The sequence below is a fragment of the Acyrthosiphon pisum genome, chromosome A2 (genome assembly GCF_005508785.2).
Source record: "Acyrthosiphon pisum isolate AL4f chromosome A2, pea_aphid_22Mar2018_4r6ur, whole genome shotgun sequence".
Classification (NCBI taxonomy): domain Eukaryota; kingdom Metazoa; phylum Arthropoda; class Insecta; order Hemiptera; family Aphididae; genus Acyrthosiphon; species Acyrthosiphon pisum.
The window spans coordinates 3,990,419-4,006,150 of NC_042495.1; the positions used below are offsets into that span (position 1 = coordinate 3,990,419).

General features: G+C 30.0%; 1 protein-coding gene and 2 long non-coding RNA genes across 5 annotated transcripts; all 3 read right to left on the minus strand.

Annotated features, from left to right (window-relative positions):
• Positions 1-36: 36 nt before the first annotated feature.
• Positions 37-1,922, minus strand: LOC100575182. 2 transcript variants are annotated; one of them, XR_003839356.1, is made up of 4 exons: positions 931-1,922; positions 694-839; positions 500-627; positions 37-423 (listed from the first exon to the last, which is right to left on the minus strand). It is a non-coding gene; the product is annotated as an uncharacterized LOC100575182 (long non-coding RNA). The 2 variants fall into 2 exon arrangements; XR_510279.3 differs by having other exon boundaries at positions 40-423; positions 694-741; positions 931-1,621.
• A 192-nt stretch (positions 1,923-2,114) lies between these two features.
• Positions 2,115-5,411, minus strand: LOC115034010. Its single transcript, XR_003839355.1, has 6 exons — positions 4,400-5,411; positions 4,029-4,307; positions 3,813-3,949; positions 3,558-3,738; positions 3,016-3,159; positions 2,115-2,473 (listed from the first exon to the last, which is right to left on the minus strand). It is a non-coding gene; the product is annotated as an uncharacterized LOC115034010 (long non-coding RNA).
• Positions 5,412-6,803: 1,392 nt separating this feature from the next.
• On the minus strand, positions 6,804-14,211 carry LOC100160470 (F-box/LRR-repeat protein 20). Of its 2 annotated transcripts, none has more exons than XM_008180392.3 (11): positions 13,337-14,211; positions 10,898-11,008; positions 10,731-10,798; positions 10,532-10,661; positions 10,309-10,472; positions 10,084-10,241; positions 9,885-10,024; positions 9,627-9,818; positions 9,465-9,566; positions 9,188-9,400; positions 6,804-7,970 (listed from the first exon to the last, which is right to left on the minus strand). In XM_008180392.3, exons 2-11 carry the CDS (start codon positions 10,988-10,990, stop codon positions 7,863-7,865), a joined length of 1,368 nt encoding a protein of 455 aa, XP_008178614.1. In that variant the 5' UTR covers positions 10,991-11,008; positions 13,337-14,211; the 3' UTR covers positions 6,804-7,862. The 2 variants fall into 2 exon arrangements, with proteins under 2 accessions (XP_008178614.1, XP_001945889.2); XM_001945854.5 differs by having other exon boundaries at positions 10,898-11,011.
• Between the last annotated feature and the right edge of the window lie 1,521 nt (positions 14,212-15,732).

The window sequence follows — 15,732 nt, forward strand, 5'->3', positions numbered from 1 at the left end:
AATATTTTTTAAACAACCTTATGGGCAAAAAATTATAATATTTGTATTTTATATTGAAAACAAGTCATGGATATTATAATATTGTAACATATATATTAATTTATTGCTTTATTATGACTAAACGGGCTGAGCTCTTTCTATAGACATATATATGTCCACGCACACATTTAGATATAATACTATGTGGCCGTGAACAGGTGGGTATGTTAGTTAATAGCACAGTAAAGTAGATTTGGAATTAAAACCTATCAACAATATTTTCACCTTTAAGTTTCATAATTCGTCGAGTCGGTAGAATTATCTCCAAGAAAGTCAACATCTGAAAATTTGTCAATACATTGGCTCAACTTCCTAGTTTCGTGTATGTGGTACATCATAAATTTCAGTTTTGAAAACCATAATAAGCATAATCCACTGTATGAACTAATAACGATAAACTATTAAGTGACTTCTAGACTTGGCAAATGTTTAAAATTGGATACTCGAGCGATATACTTACACAAGTGTGTGTGAATTAGACATTATTGGGTGTCTAAGGCTTTTATGGGTGAATTAAAATCATGGCCTCCAAATCCTTTATTCGTCTGTTCATTTACTTCTAACCCATCGTTGGAGAAACAAAATTTTCTGAAAATGTCAAGTTGTAAAAAATATATAAATACCAAATTTATGAATTATGTCAAATGATTTTACCTCTTAGATGCGATTTACTAGTCGTGCGCAGAGTAGTACCAATGTTGCCTAAATTAATAAAATGTATTTTACTTTTCTATCCCAGACAAGTGTTTTGAGAACATTGTTTACAATCACTAGTAGTTGTGAAACGATTACCGCAGATTCTATGCCAGGTAGAAATTTGGATAATCATTTAACTTGACTCCATATTATTAACGCATATTATAATCAATACAATTAAAAAATAATACTTACTAATGAAGATGATTGACTTGTTGTGGCGAGGCGATACATTGAATGTTTTACTGAAAAGAATACACTTGTCCATGGTGGTTTTGTATTAAAATGTATGAATAGAACTCTTTACGAGTGTTCTGTAGTCTTTATTTTTGTTCAAATTTCAAATAATCGAGATTCGTGAGTGATTCAAATTTAAAGTCGGCATACGAAAAAATAATAATATTATGTTGTTATTTATTTGATAACAGTTATTACTATTTAGCGGTACATAGTGATAAGACAGAACCGCGGGCATTAAAATTTTGAAAATTCGTGAACGATGCAGCTCCACGATTTAACACGTAACACGGGCATTTTATTGTGTCCGTCTTATATATAGCAAATTTACGATCACATTTAGCATAATTAGTTTAAAAATTAGAGTGAATCGACCTATATTGATACTAATGACAAAATGTACGTTCTGCTTATTGCTTAATACATTTTTATTATTTGTGTCAGTGTACACGATAAGTATTCGAAACAATGCTCCGCTTCTCATCTTTTCCGGTAAGTGTAATCTAGTAAGTGCATAGGGGATGTCGAAATGAACAGTACCTAGTTACTCTACAAAAAGCGCTGGGAATAACAAAAAAAAAATTTAAGAAAACGCGAATTTTTAAATACCTAAGTTCGGTTTTGGTTTTTCGTTTTACCTACTCTAAAATAAACTACCTACTGTAGTTATACATGCAATTTTCACTGATTGTATTCATTAGAATTTAAAACCATAACGTTTTCAAGATATTTAGATTCATGTCGAGGTATTCTGGTATTCATATGCACATGAAATTTTCGATTATTTTAGTTTTTTTCTCAATTCATGTCGATAAAAAAATGTTCGCTTTGTCCAATAACTTGAGAATGTAATACGCGGCCACACCGTTTTAAGTCCATAGACATGAAAAACAAAATGTTTTAATTGTTTTATGCGGGCATATGGCTACAGTTATACTTATATCTCATATTATATATTATTATGATTTATTTTTCTATTACTTAGTAACAATTTCTTATATTTTAGTAAGTACAAATAACCGCTGCAAGTATAACAATAATTTACAACACATTACTGCTTTAGTCATATATTTCTAAATTTTAAAATATATAATATGAATACGACAAATATTAAAAGCATGATAGTGTAATTTATAATGATTTTAAATAGGTACCTACTATTGTTTTTTATTATAAAATTAAAAAATAATGTTTTCTTAAATTAGTCATTGACAAAATAATTTTATTCACAAACACAACTCCACAGTGAATAGGTATGGTATTTTTTGCTTAGATAAAGTAACTAATTACTTTCTGATGGAAGGTGGGGGGAAAACGTAGGACAAATAAGTACACAAATTTAAGGAAATAGGTGCCTATCAGAATATAACTAATTTAAAAGTCTTCATAAATCATGTCCATTGTTGATAGTTGAAGAATTTTAATAACAGCCACTGAAGCTTTTTGGTCATTGCATACTCTTTTTTCAAACAAGTTTGTGAATGGGAACGGGCTTGACGACCTGTAAGCCAATAAATCACATATTTAATTCAATTTCATAAATAACATTACTATGATCATCAATTCTTACTATAAGCATAAGCTAAATATACAATTGAACATTTAATACATTATTAACTACAAAATAGTTTGCAAATTTTGTCGAAATGTGATGTGTAATGAAAAATGGTGGCTACTTATATATTATAATTGTGAACAGATATTATAGAAACTATAAAAGGATGCCCGTATTACATTTTCAAACTCTTTGACACAGCAAAGAACTTTTTATTGACGATAATTTTAAAAACAAAACTAATCGAAAAAATTGAAATGTATTATCCCCGTAACTGGCTCAAAAAAAGTAAAACCGTTTTAAAAATTGTTTGGTGTATAGAAAAATGCTAATAGGAACATTCGGCAAACAAATCATGTATCTACACCTAGGTATTTTTTACCAATAAAAGAAAATCAATATTTGTCAAAAATATAATCATTTTTCATCAATCATCTTTTTATTTTTCCCCGTGTATTTGAAAACAACTGGGAACATTCAATCTTTACCTGTTTAACGCATCCAACTAGATGCACTTTCCCTTCAGAAAAGATATCAATGTCCAAACTAGTTATGTGTTTCTTTGCTATTTGAATATGTTGAGGCCCTCTGCGTTGTTAAAATTGGATTCTTGGTCAGCAAAATTGTATTACCTAAAAATCAAAACTTTGTTAAAAATATGTCAGTGCACCATTTTGTCTTCTTTAATTGCACAACAAGCAACACACAAATGTGTGTACAGTAGATCCAGTTTTGTACCGTTAGTCTTAATATATCAGAGTGATATGACATAATGTTATAATCAAACTTAAAGGCAAGAATATTGTTTAAAGAACCTGACGTTGGCAAGCACTTGTTATATTTGTATTTTATTTTTAAAACAAGTCATGGACATTTTAATATTGTAACATATAATTGTTTATATATTAATTTATTTTGACCACGGACACAATTAGATATTATACAAAGTTTCCTCGTGAACAGGTGGGTATGTTAGCTAATAGCACAGTAAAATAGATCTGTAATAAAAACCTATCAACAATATTCTCACCTTTCAGTTTCATAATTCGCTCCAATAAGGTATGGCTTCACCTGAGTCGGTAGAATTATCTTCGAGAGAGTCAACGTCTGAAAAATTGTTAATACATTGGCTCCACTACCTAGCTCCTTGTAAGTGGCACATCATATATTTCAGTTTTGATAACCATAATAAGTATAATCCATTGTATGAGCTAAAAACGATAGACTATTAAGTAACTTGGTTTTGGCAAACATTTAAAATTGGATACTTGAGTGATATACTTACATAAGTGTGTGTGAATTAGACATTATTGGGTATCTAAGGCTTTTCTGGATGAATTAAAATCATCAACTGTATGGACTCCAAATCCTTTATTCGTCTGTACATTCTCTTCTAACTCGTCGTTGGAGAAACAAAATTTTCTGAAAATGCAAATTGTAAAAATATAACATTGTATTATATAGGTATTTAACCTACCTAATTTATGAATTATGTTTTTACCTCTTAGATGAGATTTACTAGTCGCGCACACAGTAGGACTTACAAATGTTGCCGTGAATCACTAACATTTATTTTACTTCTCTATCCCGGACAAGTGGTTTGGATTATGTTTTGAGACGGCTTCTGACCATGTTTACTAATTTACCGAGCGTTGTTTGCAACCAATAATTATTGTGAAATGATTACCGCAGATTCTATGCCAGGTAGAAATTGGGGTGATCATTTAATTCGAACATTTTTAGCCATTATTCCCTTCTATTTCATTGATTTTTTGGAAATCTATGTTTGTGAACAAATTAGCAAATTAGACTGACTCCATAATATTATAAACACATATTATAATCAATATACAACTAGAAAATAATACTTACAAATGAAGATTGACGTGCTGTGGCGAGGCGATACGTTGAATGTTTTACTGAAAAGAATACACTTGTCAATGGTGGTTTTGTACTAAAATGTATGAATAGAACTCTTTACGAGTGTTCTGTAGTCTTTATTTTTGTTAAAATTTCAAATAATCGAGATTCGTGAGTGATTCAAATTTAAAGTCGGCATACGAAAAAATAATAATATTATGTTGTTATTTATTTGATAACAGTTATTACTATTTAGCGGTACATAGTGATAAGACAGAATCGCGGGCATTAAAATTTTGAAAATTCGTGAACGATGCAGCTCCACGATTTAACACGTAACACGGGCATTTTATTGTGTCCGTCTTATATATAGCAAATTTACGATCACATTTTAATTTAGCATAATTAGTTTAAAAATTAGAGTGAATCGATCTATATTGATACTAATGACAAAATGTACGTTCTGCTTAATAAATTGTTATTATTTGCGTCAGTGTACACGATGAGTATTCGAAACAATGCTCCGCTTTTCATCTTTTCCGGTAAGTGAATCTAGTAGGTGCATAAGGGATGTCGAAATGAACAGTGCCTATAGGAAAACGTAATACAACGGACCTACCTTAAGTAGTTGTTGTGGAAATTAAAAAAAAAAGTTGAGCGCAAAACCAAAATAATTTTTTATAAGCGTCTGAAGTTAAAATGTTGACAAAATTTATCAAAATCACGAAAATCGGTTATTATCTCACGTTAGAAATTCATAAAAAATGTTCTATGCATATCTAAGGTTTGAAATTTTCATGCACAATTCCCCTTAAGTTTTCGTAAATTTAACAAAAAAAATTTTTTTACCGGAAAGTCAAATTAAATTTTTATGAGCATTTGAAGACACAAATATTGGGTATAAGAGGACCCGTCATACCCGCATGTCGTCTTGTCTCCGTCTTACAAATGTACAACATAGCAAAAACTGTTTTGTGCGGGACAACTTTTCTCGCACCATATTTGTTGTAGAACTACCAAATTCTAACAACACGTAAAGAAGAACTTTTTCTGTGCAACAGCGTGCATTTTTTTTAATAGGACTATCCGATCATTTATAAGCAAATGAAAAAAACAAATAAACGAAATGTTTAGAAGCAAACAACATTTATTGTATTAATTATGTTTTATCTAAAATATAGGCACGCTGTTGCATAGATAATTTTATACCCTTAATGTTCAGAAATTTTGGAGCATGTCACCCAGGATATTTATTTTTAATTCACTTTATTCAAACGATCAAACAAGCAAAAATAAAATCACATTTCTATACAATAATATTATATGATCAACATCGAAATACTCGCATATCGTTTTTCGAAATATATTTTTCTATTCGTTTTCTTAAGTTACAAAACCAAACATAAAAAGTACAAAAATATGGTAAATTAAAAAAAGTTGTACAGTCGTATCAATTGCGACATAGGTACTGGAATTAAATTAGATTTGTTAATAAATTATAATTTATAATAAATAAAATGTATATACTGTTCATATCAACTTAATTGTATGTGTATATTGTACAACTAAAAATGCATTGTTCACTCGTTTTAAACAATATTATTCATGTTTCATTATAATGGAGAAGGGGAGGGGGGTTGACGTTGAAAATAACAAAATTAAAAACAAATAACAATTGATTAATAAGTTTTCAAGTTTTACATTTTAATAATATAATGGGTTTAAATTAAAATTTATCTCACTGGTTACTGTTTATTAAAATTAAGAATTTCTTAATAACAATGTATTTTTCACTTGTGGGCTTCAACAAACTGTTCTTTAGTGTAATTACTGCTTATGCATAATATGGTAAGTCTCTCCTAATTTCCTTACTTAGAATAAAATATTATCAACAATTTTCCAATACTATTTTATCAAGCATAAATTCAGTGTAAAGTTTAATATTTCTCATCAAGTAATTGAGATTAAAAATATCATAAGATGATAAAAAGAAGTTAAACATTTTTTTTTTCTATTTTAAAAGGTAAATTGGGTTTTAAATTGCTGAAAATGGAGTAATACAAATAGTAACAATTACATATTAAAAGACCTCTGAATTCTTTAAACATTAATATTTATTCACCAAGTCTTTAGAGCGAGCACCAAAAAATAATAATATGTTATGTGTTGATAAAATATGGAAATCTAGTACAAATATAAATCATGTATCAAAAAATGTGTTTGAACTAACATTGGACAATAGAAAAAATATAAACTAACTATCTAAAATACAATAACACAATAATTGGAAAATAAATTACTTTGTTCGTTTAATAGGAAAATATGTAACTATAATATGTTAAATGAATATAATTTATGGACTCTCCAGAATGAAGTTATTATGTTGTAGATAAAATTAGAGGCACAATACTTAGTATACTCTCTATAAATAATTTATATATTGTATTGTCATAAAGGAACATGATTTAAAACAGATGAAAAAGAAATTACGGTTAATAATAAATCTATATACACAGTGGTTCACTAAAGGTGCTCAGCTTTTTCTAATATATTTTTAGTGCATTTTTTTTAATTTAATTTAATACAAGCAAATTATGTCGTACTAAAATATTAAAATAAATAAGAAAGTAAGTTCCTGTCTTTCAACCAAATTGCCATTATTTTAAATATAAACTTTGTGTGTTTTCAATAATATAATATATTTTTTTTAATTTTAGATTTATGAAAAATATACTTTTCTATTATAAAAAACTGTAAAGAAAATATATAGAATTTAATTTTAATATTCAATAAATATGTATTTTCTACATACATATATTTTGCAAAAGCGCAACATATCTTTTTTTTTTAATGAGAACTGTCAATTTTGGATTTAAAATACATGTTGATCAACAAATTTACTAAAATACAACAAATGAAAATATGATATTAATAAATATGAGTTCTCATAAAAAATTAATGTTGCGCATGTGCAGAATACATGAGATAAAAATAAGTGTCAGAAATTGATAGCACAGTAATCTAGTTATTTATTCTTAAAATTAAATTCTAAAATTTGCATATGGTACTGTTATAGTGTTCTCTGTTTATAGACACACATAGTGTGTATACATAAACATGAACATATGCTATTTTCATTCAACTAAAAATATTAAAAGGAAAATACAGGCACAAATAATTTAGTGAACCATATCCATGTGTTTATACACATATACAAACACAAGCATAATACATAAACCTGTATAATATCAGTCCAAATGGACAGATTTTCTTTATAAAACTTAAAATATAACCACTATCTATGTACGTATACTAAATATAATAATAAACAATACAACATCATGATTATAAAAAAGAATGGTAGAAAATAAATATTATATTTTAATACACAGCAGGCAAATGATTGCAAAATGTTCGCCAAATATTTAAGGCAAGTAGCACACACGCGTATGCATGACCGGCCTTCAAGCCAGGCTCACAATATGGCGCAGCAACGACAATAATGTTGGCGACTATTGCCCGTAGACGGCGGCGGTGTCACAGGCGCAAAGTAGGCGTGAACGTTTATGTTAGGCGAGTGTGTCTAAATGGAACAATATAAGAATTAGTTATAGATTACAAAAAAAAAAAATTAAATTAAACTAGCATAATTAATAATAATAATAATTTATTATTTATAGTAAATAAGCTTTATTTGTATGTAAGTTCCATCAATTATGTATTTTCACATTAAAATTGAAATATTTTTAAAACCTTAGGAATTTTAATTAAGGGGATGCCATACCTGCATATGTTGTCTCCTTCTTGCGTAAATTCGGTATGTTACGCGTTTGTAAGACTGTGACAACACATGCGGGTGTAGCGTCCTCTTAAGACTAGCTGTTAAAAATGCCAACTCTACATGATTCAAACATTGTTCAATTTGTTATTTGATATACGGTATAATGTTATCCAAATCTAAAAATACATGTACAAGCACCACTTTAAATTCAAATTTTGGAAAAATGATTTCTTAGTGCACACTTAACGTTGATCATTCAGTGAGTCAGTCAGGACACATTCGATTATATTATATTATAGCCATACTGCCAAGTGCTACCTGTGAAACTCGCTTATGATTATGCGAGCAGCTATCTATTAGTATACACTATAGAACTCAGAGAAGTGTACGTAAGTGTATAATTTCTAACTCCAAAGTAACAAAGTTACACCAAGTATGTTGTTTTTACTTAATTCAACCTACAGTGGATTGGATATAATGTGCCATCCAGCAAAGCTGTAAAGCTGTATAACCTATACTCTGTTAAAAATAAGACGATGACCAGTTTACGTTCCACGACGGTCAGACGCCGTCCCCACGCCCACGGAACAAAGCCACGTCCATGCGCACTACTCGGCCGCTGGGTCATCATCTTATTTTGAACAGAGTATAGCTTAAAAAAATTATTAATTAATACAAAATCCAGCGTAATGAGTCAGAAACCTTCGCTGGAGTGTACTCAACAACTTCTTTAAGATTCATCGAGATCGGACATACATTCGCTTTTAGTTTAGTTTAGACAATTTCTATACTAAATTACCAATTTTGAATTATTTTTTTAGCTTTGCCTTAGGGTTTTTCCTATAATTTTCTTTTTAAACTACCCCTGAATAAAGTGAAAAAAATAATTCGAAATTGGTCAAGCCATTTTAGAGTTTTAGCGAGACTAACGAACAGCAATTCATTTTTATCTATATATATAGATATAATCATAAATTAGCCAACACACAAAGTATAAGGTTTGGCAAATTTTCACTTACCCGAAGACGTTTTATTCCATTTCTGGTAATGAGTTGACAGTCGTATAACATGATTCTTTGCAAGTTGTGACAATTAATTAGGTGTTCTAGAGATGCATCCGTAATAAGAGGACAGTTATCCAATTCAAGCACAGCCAAATGTTCAGATGCACATGTTGAAGTACTCAGATGTCTGATGCCTTCATCAGTGATTAGTTCACAATGTGATAAGCTCTGTAATTGAAAATGCTAGTTTAAATTAAAATTAAATGAAGAATTAACCATCAATAATATATACCAAATTCTCAAGCCGGGGGCATCCCATTGCTAAATGAAATAGAGTCGAGTCTGTAATAAATACACATTCTTCTAAATCCATTTTTTCCAAAAGATGACACGTCTATTAAAAATTATTGGTGATGTAAAATATTTACAAAATGTATAAAGTATTTATTATTACTTTTGATAATGCTAAAAATCCTATATCGGTAAACTGTGAACAACCAGCTACTTCTAAGGTATTTAACTGATAACATTGTTCAGCCAAGGAAACGAGACAGCTATCAGTTAATAAAGAACAGTTTGCAAGACATAAATATTTCAAAGAATTACAGTTATTGGCTAACTTTATCACAGCTTCGTCTTCAATGTTCTAAAGAAAATTAAATTCAATGATAATTGAGTTAAACGTAAATTGAACAATCCATTATATACTTACATTGCAGCCATGCAAATTTATAACTTCTAATTTTACACAATGTTGTGCTAAACAACTGATTGCTCGTGTTGTCATTCTTGTACAGCCTTTGGATATAAATGATTTCAATTTTGGACAACCGTGTGCTAAGGCTTCCACACCTTTAGAATAAATTACAAAATAAATTAAATAAGAAAAGAACAAAAGTAAAAATATTTACCATTTTCAGTAATACCATCACACCAAGATATATTAACACTGGTCAAATTTGGGCAGCCATCAGAAATTGCTTTTAAAGATAAATCAGTCACCATAGAGCATGAACCAATGTCCAATGACAATAGTTTCTTACAATATTGACTTAAAGATTGACTAGTGCTGTAAAGACAAATGTTTAGCGAAACATCCTTATATAATATAAAACTGTTTAGTCAATTTAATTTACCTATCTGTAATTCTCTTACATCCATTCAGATTTATATACTCAATATAATTACAACACTGAGCAAGAGTTTTCAGAGAGCCGTCCCCGACAGATTGACATCCACGCAAACTAATTTGTCGCAAGAAACCACCACACCGCCGTGATATATTTTCTATTACTGGACCCTAAAAATATATATTTTATAAACACTTATACGCTATACAACTAAGCAAATTATATTTACTTCAACATCAGTCTGAAATTCAAATAAGTCAATTTTTTGCCAATTGCTTCCATCTAATGCTAATACATTCCAAGCACGTGATACTTGAGCACAACGGCATAACGACACAACATCTAGGTAAGAAAATATTCTGAAACATATAATTATATTATTAGTATTTTATTATGTACACACAACAAATAATAAATTGAAATTGTACCGTAATAAAAGCTCTTTTGGTAATTTTTTATTTATTTGAGCGTCTTCATCTAAACATGTTTTGGACAACTGATAACATGATAAAAAAAAATACAGACGTGAAATGGATGCAATAACATTAAAATATTATTTGAGTATAAGATTGTAATAATAATATTATGTAAGTACCTGAACATAACTATGTTTCATATTTGAAACAGATGAATTATTATGATGTTGCATACTTGATGGCACATCTCTTGTAAGCGTTTCCATGGCCATAAATTGTCAAGGATCAATCTGCTAACAATAATCATATAGAAAGAAACAAATTAATATATGAACTCCAAAAATAATAACATTTGAACTAGAATAATAATAATAATAATAATAATATTAAATCAATAGTAATATAAGAACTTATCTAATGTACTCAGTGGCTTATCAAAATTTAAGCATTCAATTAACATAATATTATAATTAAAGTATAAAACGTAATAAAATATTTAAAAATAAATGCTATCATACTATAGTAAAATTATTTAATAAGTTGACCTTAACTAGTCGCACACACTTACAGACACTATTGAGATAATATAATAATAATTGTACAGATTATAAAATATATGAACAATGTTGGGTACCTGCTACTACTTGTATATTTTTTAGAGTACACAAATAAAATAATAATGAACATATTATTATTATACAGTTTTATTATGAACTATTGCTGTCAAACAGAATACTGATTACTAACTGACCTTAGTACCCTATATAGAACTGTCGATATTATGCTATAAGGCAAATACTAAATGCAGAAAATTAGATAACAAACTGTTGTTTAAAACAATGAAAGAGTGATACGAACATTATTATGTATATTGCGTAGGTACCTATGTGCTAATAATACATAATATTCTACTTAACTGCTTTGAAACACTAAAATAATGTCTAATAGATTATTGTAAACACACTTAGGTTATTGATAAGTGATAACAATTGAAACAGCAATTAACTGTTCATAAGTACGTTTTAATGTAGTTCAAATGGTTTGTTTATAATAAGTATTAGCAAAAAAAGACAATGAAATGCAAAAATAAATTGCACACAAAATATCGAAAATTCAACGCCACTATTGTATTGTTTTATTAAAGTGGCATTAGTACCGTCTATATTATAATCTGTTTGCTCTATTAATAATAATAATAATAATAAATAAATAAAATATTTAGCAGTATTTGGATTTACAGGAATGGGTTGAGTATATTACCTAATATTTTACGTCTATCACTCAGGATAAAATCCTAACCTAACCTTATTATACTTTATAATATTTTAATACTAGTGAAAATTACATTAAACAATTGTATCTACAAATACGTTATTTCATTTTCTGTCTTAAGTCACCAGTCAAAGTTGTTCTGAAGGATCGATCAATAAAAAGTTGAAATTAACTTTTATAATTTAAACCTAACTTGTTACAATATAACGCAAACATAAAAATAATGAAGTACCTATTTAATAAACAAATTTGTTTTGTGTACTTCCTCTTCTTTTTTAATATAATTAATTCTAAGAAGTATATGACCAACATTAAATTCAGTACCTAAACCATGAAATAATGTCAATGTGTAGGTTGTAGGCACCTAACGTATAAGTAATATTTCATATTTTATTTTTTATCCTACTGAAGAAGGTTCTGTATCTATGTTCATTTATTTAAGGTTAAAATTTATTTTACTGGTTGTCACTGTGGCGAATTCAGGTGATAAACAATCATAATATGTAAATTTCTAGATTAATTGTGGATGAAAAAAAATTCATGTTACAGAACACCTAACAATAAGTAGGTATATTCTTAATTCATAAATATGTTTATTAAAACGTTCATTGATATTAAACAGGATAATAATAGATCGCTGGTTCACTAGCACGATTCGTAGGTAATCGAAAAAGATTGTTGCCAGACCAAAGGAATATCGAATAAAAAAAATAATGCGCGATTGGTCAATCCATAAATTGGACAAACTATAATATTGTACAAGAGTCGAAGAACAATATTGAACCTTACAATACATCATAGATATCCAGAGTACCTGAGTAGGAACTAGGTAGAGTATTGTTGGCCTCACTAAATAGTACGACAAATTTAATAACATCCTTGCGCCTATGGGCTATAATGACAGGGCCCGGACACACGTCACACACATACTGCTGGGATATGGACGGCCGACTACCGACATTCAATCGAGCCCATATAGTTACACACAGTCGCATTGAAACTTGTCAAACCACCAACTCTCGTCTGTACTCTACGTCTGATCAAACGCCGCCTCTGATCGCTTGCAATTTGGGCCATGGCTACCATATAAATTATAATTACCATAACATAACATTTGGCCATGATTTGTTGGGCCACCTCTGCCCCAATTTCCTTAAGTAATTTCTATATTTAACTCAACTACTACCTAGGTCTATCCGGGTATCATTAATTATATCGACCAACCGGCACTCGGGTGCCTAACCTATTGCGTATTTATAAAACAGTAATAATAATTATTATCATGTTGCCTAACGGTATTATTAATTGCAATAATAATTAATTTTACGTCGATTATTACTAATTACCGGTCACATTTACTGTAGTCGACGTGTTCAGCCGATCGTGTGCGACATCAGAGCGACGGTCGCGAAGAATTCGTCGCACAGCCTTCGAATGTCGTCGTCGTTGTCCTCTTCAGTTCTTACGGACTCTCTCACGCGACGATGGAACGCGACAAAAACCATTGTCCGGGTCGTCGTCGTCGTCGTCGTGGTCGTTGTTCCGTCGCTATCGTCGTCGGCGAGGCTATCGCGTATTCGCGTCGTACCGCCTCCTTTACCGCCGCCGTGGTCGTAGATTTTCCCACCGCCTTCGGTGTTTGTTTCCCACTGACGAACAGGTCATTCCGAATTGTTCACACGTATCGACGTGCACACGATACAAACCGTGCTATAGGTAATATTTTATCGTACGAGTATATAATATTATTATATAAAAAATGTGTTTATTACTACAATAAACCCGATACGCACCGAACAAAGGACGACGATATTTTACAAAATGGGTACGACGTTAAAAATCATAATAATAATAATCAGCTTAATTGCACACGGTCACAATAATATTATAAAACGCGATACTATGATAATGATAATAATGTTAATTTGTATATCATTATAACATAACAACGTACATTAAAACGAGCGCATAATATTATATTATTGCTGGTACGCTCAGCGGACAGACTCGCGACCGAACTAGTAACTACAACTGAGTACTAAAGCGATAATAATAATTACCAAGTATTAAGTCATAACAACAAAGCAGTAATAATAATAATAATAATATTACGTTACTGCCGCTTCACACTTCTCAGAGATACGAGTACCGACTGCTGATACGACAAACGGTATCGGTATGAACCGACGAGTACTCAAGTACAACTCGACCGACGACTGGTCTTATCTTTATTATAACACATTAATATTATATGTGATTATATATATTTGTGACTGTCAAGTGCTCAAGTGTGACACTCAAGTCAGTCAAGTGGTGTCGGTGCGGTAATCGTCATTTTGTAATTTGTCAGAAATCGCGGAGGGAAAGACAAAGTCGATCAGCTGTTGTGTGCAGCTGATAACATCGGCGGCGGGGGCGTCGATCGCGATACGCGGACCGTGGGACACTGGGACTGAGTGGGACAGTCGTACACGGGTGTTCGTTCGGCCCTCTATGTCACGCTACCGATGATAATATTATTTATTGATATTATAATATTACTAGCAGGTGTTACCCCGGCTTCGCCCGGGTTGCGTTTCACTTTGAATTTTTTTTTTCTTAATAAACGAAGAAATCGGTTTGGTTTTTATTTTCTCAATACAAGTGGAATTGCCTTTGATGTAAACGGGTTGATATATATGCTCTAAATTTGACTTTTTGTTTTTCCTCCTTTATGAGCGTTCTTTTGAACTACTTAATCGACTGATCCAACATTTTTCACTTTTTCGATGTTTTTGAAAAATTACTTCTTCCATTAGTTTTCTTTTTTTGAACTATTTTAGCTGACACCGCGTTGTTTCACTTTTCACTATATTCTTTTTAAAATACGGATTAGACCGAATACGTACCATTAAAAATACAATTTAACGATTTTGGCGGTTCAACTTAAAAATTATTAATTCTTAAATATTGCTATAAAGTTCAGTTGTGTATAATTGAAATGATTATGCCATCAAATCATGCGGAAAAATAAAATATGCTCTAATGCTTATTGATCTCTTTGTCTGTCGATATTTCTAAAAGAAAAAAGAGAATAAAAGAAAAGACCGTAAGTAATTTATTTTGGAAAAATTTTTTTTTGTTTATTAGAAATTGTTTCTTAAATTTATTTCAAATAAATATTTCGTATTAATTTTAGTCTTCCATTTTGGAAGTGCTTGGTTTCGGTTCCTCTTTATTATATTTTGTTAAATACCAATCATGAAAACTGTAATTTAATGTTTAATTAATGAGGATTTTTGAATTTCATTGTTTTAACTTTTAATCGTTGGTCACAAATTTACCTTTTTATTTTAGAAGTTTCCACATGGTAAGTTATAACTGATGACTGTATTAATGCCAAATATTTTTTTTCTCGATATTCGTTAACTTTCGCTTTTTCTATTGTTATTATTGTGTCCTTGTCTGCAATAAAATGTTCTGCATTTTCATTCCATAAAGTCAGTGTAATCTAGAACATGAGGATTATTAATATTTATTGTGATTTTTTATTCTGAATTACACTTGCCTCATCACTGTTATCAATTAGTTGTATCTCTTTTTTTTTAAATTCCCTTCCGTCTTTTGCAAATACTGTATCAGTGTCTCCGATATTTTCGACGACTGCAATGACATCTGAAAGAATTATGTTTAAATTCTTTTCTTTTTTTTTCTATGATTACAACGTTTTTAATTATTATTATTCTTACTTAATATTGTTTGA

What these genes read in the sequence shown, in the direction of transcription:
- LOC100160470 (XM_008180392.3), bottom strand. Translation starts at nt 10,990, where the DNA reads ATGGCCATGGAAACGCTTACAAGAGATGTGCCATCAAGTATGCAACAT. An exon ending in TGAAACATAGTTATGTTCAG is followed by an intron (nt 10,799 to 10,897) that starts GTACTTACATAA and finishes TCATGTTATCAG; the next exon opens with TTGTCCAAAACATGTTTAGA. An exon ending in GATTTTTAGCATTATCAAAA is followed by an intron (nt 9,567 to 9,626) that starts GTAATAATAAAT and finishes AATTTTTAATAG; the next exon opens with ACGTGTCATCTTTTGGAAAA.